We start from the raw sequence: 8199 nt of genomic DNA on the forward strand, positions 1-8199 counted from the left end.
CACTCTACCCACTGCGCCACCTCGGCTCTTAAACCTAACCCTAACCCTTAACCTAACCCTAAACCTAACGCTAAAGCTAACCCTAAACCTAACCCTTACCTTAAGTTGAGTCGGCTTGCTTTCAAAGCGCTATTTAAAGCACCCTTCTTTTTCCGCGCTGGCTGTTGTCGCCCTGTTGATGACGTCAGCGACGCGGTTTAATCGGGCGCGGTTTAGTCGGGCGCGGTTTTGATGGGTCACAAACTTCTCTTGAATCAAGATCACAGTCCTGAATTTTAAAAAAGTTGAAGAAACAGCTCCCCCGCCCCGGAGGAATCGTTGGGAGGGGGGCAGCATTTAAAGTGGCTGAATTTCTTTGTATGGCCTTCGGGGAGTTTAAGGACTTGGCGCGCTTTGATTTGCATAAGGGGGGGGATTCGAGTCCTGCCCAGGGGGGGCAAGTGGGCGAGAGGAAAAGTAAGAGGAGAAAACACGATCCTTTCTGGAGGATGTAGGTTTCGTTTTTTACGGAGCACCAAAACAATACGCCAAGAATATGCAAGTAGTCCTCGACTTACGACCATAACTGAGCCCCCAAATCTCTGCTGCTAAACGAGACATTTGTTAAGGGAGTCTTGCCCCGTTGTACGAGTTGTGGCGGGGGAAATCACGGCAGTTGCAACTTGGTTGTTAAGTGAATCTGCTTCCCCCACTGAGTTGGAAGGGACCTTGGAGGCCATCTAGTCCAACCCCTTCTCCCCCCCCCCCCGCCCAAGCAGGAGACCCTACACCTCTTCAGACAAATGGTTGTCCAATCTCTTCTTAAAAACCTCCAGTGTTGGAGCATCCACAACTTCTAGTGGCAAGCTGTTCCACTGGTTAAGTGTTCTCAGGGTCAGGAAATTTCTCCTTAGTTCTAGCTTGCTTCTTCTCTCCTTGGTTAGTCTCCATCCGTCGCGTGCCAAAAGGGGATCACATGACCCCGGGGCACAGCAACGGTTGTTAAGTATGAACCAGCTGCCAAGCACCCGTAAATCACGTCACTCTGGGGGTGCTGCAAAAAATGGTCGTGGGAAAAAATGGTTGTAAGTCACAACAAGTGCCGTTGTCACTTCGGTCCCTAAATGAACTGGCGTAAGTCGAGGACTAGCTGTATGCCCAAGCACTTACCTTTCTCCCGCTGTTGGTGAGCAGAGACCATGGGGTGAGCTACTGACCCCTTGAAGGGGCTCCCAAGTGTGGTCATGGGGAAAGATGGGCCAGGCCTGTCCAGGTTGGGGTTCGACCACCTCCCCCCCCTCTCCTAAAAGGCTAGAATTTTACTAAAAGAAGGGAAACCTGACTGGGCCCTACTCGGGTGCGAAGATTAAAAAGGGAGAATCAAACGCTTAAAACGTTCAAAAGAATAAATCTGAACGCTCAAAAAACGGCAAGGCTGCCCTGAGCTTAAGGCTTCGGTCAAACTCTAGGAAAAAAAATAACAACACCACATGAAGAAGGGAGTGTGCTTTCTAGCAGCCTACCCCGCGTCCGAGAGAAACACCCCCTTCCGGAAAGCATTTTTTCTTTCCAAAAATCGCACCCACAACCCCAAAATATGGCACTTGAGTTTCCTTTGAAGCATGGCCTTTTCCTCAAGGTGGTTGGTTCCTTGGCCTCAATCTAAATCTGTAGAAATCACAGGGTCCGGAGCAAAGAGACTTCTCAAAGCTGCTTGGCAACCAGGAAAGCTAAAATTGGCGTCCCATCCGGGTTGCCAAAAACGTCTCTCTCCTAAAGGTAACCCAACGCGTTAAGAGTCCCCATTTTCTCGCCGATTGGAATGAGTCCACTCGTCACACGGAAGCCGACTGGCCCCCCGGTCGCTGATTCCCTTCGTAGGTGCTTTCCCGGCCACTCAATGGCTGGCCTGGTATTTACAAGTCCCGATGGCTACACGTTGCTGACCCGGGTCTCGGCAGACAGAGTCGTGCTGGTGGTCGAGGTGACGAGTGAACGATCCCGCCGGACGTAACGAGGTTTCCGGACTGCAGCCATAAGAGAGAGAGAGAGAGAGACACGGTTAGTTTCTATCCCGAATTTTAGCAAAGAGGCTTAAAATTCATTCGAAGGATTTCCACACCTTTCTCTTCCAACACTGGCTCATCCAATCACACACACACATACACAGAGAGAGAGAGAGATCAAGGTGGATAAAAATCAATGATTTTTTTTTAAAAAAATGGATTTATTTTTATTTTTATCAAATTTATTTTAATAAAATGCTTTTGGAGTAAAAATCTACCTAAACATAGTTTTCTATTTAAGAAACATTGATAATTTAGTTCATTCAGCATGAAATGGAGATCAGTTACTGTAATTTTCGGAGTATAAGACACACTGGAGTATAAGACGTACCAAGATTTTGAAGAGGCAAATTTTTTAAAAAAAGTTTTTACATTCTGCAGACCTCCCCAAAATGGCCCTTTTTTTGTCAAAAAAAAGAGGCATGCATAGCCTTTAGGAGGCTTATAGAGTGCTCCTTAGAGGGGGGGGGGAATAAGCAAAAACCGGCCTGTTTTTTGCTCATTTTTGCCCTCCCCAGCCCCCAGGAGCACTCTGGAAGCCTCCTAAAGGATATGTGCGGCCATTTTTGCAAAGGGGGTGGGGTTTCAGGAGGCCAAAAAATGCTGTATTCAGTGTATAAGACGCACCCAGATTTTCAGCCTCTTTTTTGAGGGAAAAAAGGTGAGCTTTATACTCCAAAAAATACGGTAGGTAGCAGGAGGCTGAATATTCTGCAACCGTCAACAGCGGGTCAGATGAGGAGCTGCTGCGGGACTGAGAGGACAGTTGCTCTTTAAAAATTATGATTTAAATCGAGGAGTGAATGAATGTTTATTTATTTTATTTTATTTTGAATGTTTATTTTATTTATATGCTGCCCTTTCCCCCCGAAGGGGGTGGGTGTGAATTTAGTAGTGATTTAAATTGCGATTTAAATCAACTCGATTTAAATGAAATCTACCTTGACATAGATACACGTTTTTTTAAAAAAAGGAAAAGTTAAAAAAAAAGAAAAATTGGGAGGAACCCTTACATTTAAAAAAAAATCGATATACAAAAAGGACACAATATTTTGATTTAGGAAAACCAGGGCTCCCTAGGGGATGGTATAAGCCTCTGATTCCACATGCTTATTAAGACAATTTTGTTGACGAAGAAGCGGCAGGGGGAAATCCTGTCCCCCTCCTCTCAAACTGTAATTATTTTCTCTGCTCCAGTTGCCCGCCACCCGAAACAGGCGTACGTGTTTGCAGTCTGTAGAGACTGAAAATGAGCCCCCTGGGAATTATTCAGGCAGATTGATTCGTTGGAGGCCGCCCCAGCGAAGCACGCTCAAAAATGCTCCCCCTCCCCAAGCATTCCCGTAAAAAAATCTCACTCGGTCTGCCTGTTGAAAGAGCCTTAACTATTTAGGGTAGTGGAAATGGGGGGAGAACCATTACAAGCAGTTGTAGTTATGCTTGGAACAGAGAGGAAAAAGAGCTGTTTTGTGTTGAGAACAGATTATTATTATTATTATTATTATTATTATTATTATTATTATTATTATTATTATTATTATTATTATTATTATTAACCACCACTGGTTGAGAAAAATAAGGTTACAATCATAGACATCACAATACCAGGTGATAGCAGGGTTAGCAATAGCCATAGCAGTTAGACTTATATACCGCTTCATAGGGCTTTCAGCCCTCTCTAAGCGGTTTACAGAGTCAGCATATTGCCCCAACAACAATCCGGGTCCTCATTTTACCCACCTCGGAAGGATGGAAGGCTGAGTCAACCCTGAGCCGGTGAGATTTGAACAGCCGAACTGCAGAACTGCAGTCAGCTGAAGTAGCCTGCAGTGCTGCATTTAACCACTGCGCCACCTCGGGCTGACGAGAAGGAACATGAAAAAAATCGCGAAATACCAGGATTTAAAAATCGAAATTCAAAGACTATGGCACAAACCAGCAGTGGTAATTCCAGTGGTAACCGGCACACTGGGTGCTATTCCAAAAGCACTGGAATTACATTTAAAACAGTTAAAAATTGACAAAATCACCATCAGTCAAATGCAAAAAGCCGCACTGCTTGGATCCGCACGCATATTACGAAAATACGTTATGATGTCCTAGGCCCCGGGGTGTGTGTGTGTGACTAGTAATCAATGTCAAATACGGCGAAACAACTGGCCGCTGTGATACCATTGTAATAATAATAATAATAATAATAATAATAATAATAATAATAATAATAATAATACCGGGACTTGCAAATTGAAGTTGAGCGACTGTGGAAAAAGAAATCGTGTGTTGTCCCGATTGTAATTGGAGCCCTTGGAGCAATACCTAAAGGGCTACCTCGCTATTTGGAAAATTTAAATTTATCGGACTTGAACATTCTGACTCTACGAAAAACCACCCTACTTGGAACAGCTTATATCCTCCGACGTTACCTTAACAGTTCCTAGGTCCTTGGTTAGGACTCGAGCTGTTGAGCTACCAACCAGCCCCAAAGGCTGTGAATCTCACCAGAGATTAACCACATATAAAAATAGCAGCTTCCTGCCATAACACCAGTGGAACTGCAAAAAACTGCACTACTCAGAACATCTTAACATTTTACGAAGGTCCTTGGTTGATACCTAGGACGCTGGCAGCAACCCCTATCAACCATTAGCATCATTCAATGGTATTTGTGATGCATTTTTGAATGTTCAGTTGGCTGAGTTTCATGTTTAATGAATAAAGTGCATAGCAACAGCACTTAAAGAGTTATATACCACTTTACAGTGCTTTACAAGCCCTCGCTAAGCGGTTTACAGAGTCAGCCTCTTGCCCCCAACAATCTGGGTCCTCATTTTACCCACCTCGGAAGGCTGAGCCAACCTTGAGCCTGGTGAGATTTGAACTGCCAAATTGCAGGCAGCAGAAGTAGCTTTGCAGTACTGCACTCTAACCACTGTGCCACCGTGGCTCAATATAATAACAACAACAACAACAACAAAAACCTACAGTTTTAAACAACCTGTGGTGGCCCGCCAGCAGCCAGCGGAGTTGGTGGCAGTGAGGAGTTTGGGGAGGAAGATGGGCCAGTCCTGGAGTCTGGGGAAGGCTCGGATGAGGGCTCTGTGTTGGAGGCAGAGAGGGGGCAAGAGCCGTAGGCCAGTTTTCAGCTGCCTTCAGAGTCAGACATCAATGAGGCAGAAGAACAGCTGGAGCCTGTTCCCAGTGTGAGTTGCCAGATGAAGGGAACGGCTAAAGAACAGGGGTCGACTTGGGAGTAAGGCCACAGGTGGATGGTGAATGGCCCCTCCCAGAGAGAATAAAAGAGGAGCGAAAGCGGGGTGGAGTTTTCGGGAGACAATTACTTCACTTAATTAGTGTGAGGATTTGTTCGTGACTCTCAGAGACGCCTTGCCAAGTATTTTCTCGTACAGCCGTTGCGTTTGGGAGATACCGGCCTGGCAGCTCTCCAAGCCTGATAAGGTCTGTGGTTGTCAATTCACCCTTGAAAGACTGTTTGCCGGGACTTTGCTGGAGGTGAATGAGAGGAATTCGCCTTAGCTTAACAAAACCGTTTTTTTTTTTGTCGGGACGAGGAGTCTGCGTCGTGATTTGGTGAAACCTAACCCTATCTTCCTTTTCTGGATACAACTTGAAGGTTTACTCCCGCAGAAAAAACCTTTGTTACCCAGGACAAACGAGAGATGAGAGAGAAAAATCCTTACTTGAAGAAGGTGGAGATAACATGGATGCCTAGGAAGGAAAAAACAAAACAAGGTGAGGTTTGGAAACGAGCCAGCCTTTTCATTAAGATAACCACTCCGCCCTGACCCTGGTTTTCCGAGAAGATTGATCGCCGATTCTACCCATTCATTGGAGGAAAAAACTGATTTACGGTGATCTCATCCTGTAATTTCTCGCTGGGAATTGCCTGATCAAGACCAGTGTTACATCAAATGTGCCAACTTGGAAGAGGTGCAAACTTTCAATTTCCCAGAATTCCCCAGCCATTCTGGGCTGGGGGGGGAACGCTGGGAATTGAAATCCATGCAATTTAAATTTGCGGGTTTGAAAAACCCTGGGGGTAGGCATTCCAGTTCTGCTGTGCCTTCTTGATTTGCAAAAGTACCAACCCCTGAAAAAAAATGTTAGCTAACAGATCAGAGGAAGGAGAGAGCCGGAAGGAGCTGTTGTGGCCGGCCAGCGGCCAGAAGAGCTGGCAGCAGATTCGGACAGTGGGGAGGTTGGGGAGGAACGTGGGCCAGTCCTGGAGTCTGGGGAAGGCTCTGATGAGGGCTCTGTGTCGGAGGCAGAAAGGGGGCCAGGGCCGTATGCCAGTTATCAGCTGCCTTCAGAGTCAGACATCAGTGAGGCAGAAGAACAGCTGGAGCCTGTTCCCAGAGTGAGTTGCCAGACGAAGGGAACAGCTAAAGAACAGGGGTTGACTTGGGAGGAAGGCCACAGGTGGATGATGAATGGCCCCTCCCAGAGGAGCGAAAGGGGAGTGGAGTTTGCAGGAGACACTTAGTTTGCTTAATTGGTTCGTGACTCTCTGAGACTCCTTGCCAAGTTTTGCAGATATCGTCCTGCCTGGCATCTCTCCAAGGCAGATAAGGTCTGTGACCATAAATCCTCCCTCGAAAGACTTTGTTGGATGTGAAGGAGCAGTATCCACAGTCAATTCATAAAAAGGGTTTTTTTGTCGGGACCAGGAGTTTGCTTCAGGCTCTCGGGAAGCCTCGCTCAGAACAGGGAGCCATTTGGGACCATCCCGCCAGTGGCAGCTCCCCCACCCGTCATCCTCAACTACCTTCTTGCCTTGCGAAACCCCCAAAGGTGGAATCTGTACTTACTGATTCAGCAGACTGTACAATGGACCCTGGGAGACACAGAAAGGGATTAAAAGAAAAGAAAAAAGAAAAGATTAACAAGAGAAGCCTGTTTCAATTATGCACCCCGACATCAAAAGGCTCCCTTCCCTACCAAGGGATCTGTTCCTGAACAGCCCGGGAGGATTCCTGACCGTGTTAAATGCCCAAGGAGAGGGGGATCTTCCATTTTTAACATTCTTTCAATCACCTATTTTCCTTTGGGGGGGATTGGAATAACAGAATAACAGAGTTGGAAGGGACCTTGGAGGTCTACTAGTCCAACCCCCTGCTCAATCAGGAGACCCTATATTCAGACAAATGGCCGTCCAGTCTCTTCTTGAAAGCCCCCAGTGATGGAGCACTCACAACTTCTGGTGGCAACGGTCGGTTGGACGCGGTGCCGCCACCTCCGGCCCGAGCGTAGGCGGAATCAGCCGAGCGCACTCCGCACATGAGCCGCTCCAGGAGCCCCGAGGCCTCGGCTCAAAGACCTGGAGGAGGCGGCGTCACATCCGACTGTCCATCGCCATGGAGACCCACCGGCATCGCCAGGTGCCTTCCAGCACAGGTGAGCAGTGCTTGGCCGGGCGCGCAAGGGGGGGGGGGAAATCGCAAAGCTTCAGGTCAGGAGTGGGCAAGCTGCAAGCACGGCCGCCCCACCGGGGGGAGCGCTTGCCCCCGTTGGGTCTGTTGCTTCTGAAGGACGCTGGTTTGCGGGGATGTGGGGCGAGACCGCCTAAACGGCGGTTTCCTTCCTCCCCGGGCTCCTTCTCCCAGGCAGACGCAGCCTCCCGGGCAGACGAAGCGACAGCCCATTGGCCACAGCTGCCACTTCAAGAGCAGGGCGCTAACCCTAACCCTAACCCTAGCCTGGTTCCTCTCCCCCCGTCAAAGATTTTCGCCACCGTTTCAGTGGGCGTGGCTTGGTGGTTGTGGTGGTCCTGCGACTGAGTGTGTGTGAGTGACATCAGGTTGGCCATGCCCACTCAGTCACGTGCCCCCCCTCCCACCCCCCCACCTAGCCACGCTCACTGAACCGGTAGTAAAAAAATTTTTTGAAACCCACCCCTGTTCCCAATCATCTTCTCCGCAATAGCCAGCCAACAAAACCCAGCTTTTTATTGGGAATCATGTACCGTAAACATACAATAGAGAATTGAAATATTTGATTGGAAACGTGTTAATAGCAGCTTAGAATGGTATTTGCTAAAAATTGGAAAAAATGAGAAAATGCCAACGCAGGAGGAAGTTATTCATAAAGTAATGGAAGGTGCTAAAATGAGTAAATTGACATTTGAAATTAGAAAACT

At 47.5% G+C, this 8199-nt stretch overlaps 1 protein-coding gene across 3 annotated transcripts in view; it reads right to left on the reverse strand.

Moving 5' to 3' along the window:
- Nucleotides 1-421: 421 nt before the first annotated feature.
- Nucleotides 422-8199, reverse strand: part of CUNH1orf159 (chromosome unknown C1orf159 homolog) — a 33248-nt gene continuing 25470 nt past the window's right edge. For all 3 annotated transcript variants that reach the window (XM_087702675.1, XM_087702676.1, XM_087702677.1), the window contains exons 7-9: nucleotides 6872-6897; nucleotides 5744-5771; nucleotides 422-2006 (exon numbers count right to left, since the gene is read on the reverse strand). In XM_087702675.1, coding sequence (XP_087558801.1) covers nucleotides 1912-2006; nucleotides 5744-5771; nucleotides 6872-6897 — 149 coding nt within the window. In that variant the 3' untranslated portion in view covers nucleotides 422-1911. The remainder of the gene's footprint in view (nucleotides 2007-5743; nucleotides 5772-6871; nucleotides 6898-8199) is intronic.

Source organism: Thamnophis sirtalis, unplaced genomic scaffold (assembly GCF_051295495.1).
Source record: "Thamnophis sirtalis isolate CommonGarterSnake01/CBP01778 unplaced genomic scaffold, rThaSir2_p1.2 scaffold_15, whole genome shotgun sequence".
NCBI lineage: Eukaryota > Metazoa > Chordata > Lepidosauria > Squamata > Natricidae > Thamnophis > Thamnophis sirtalis.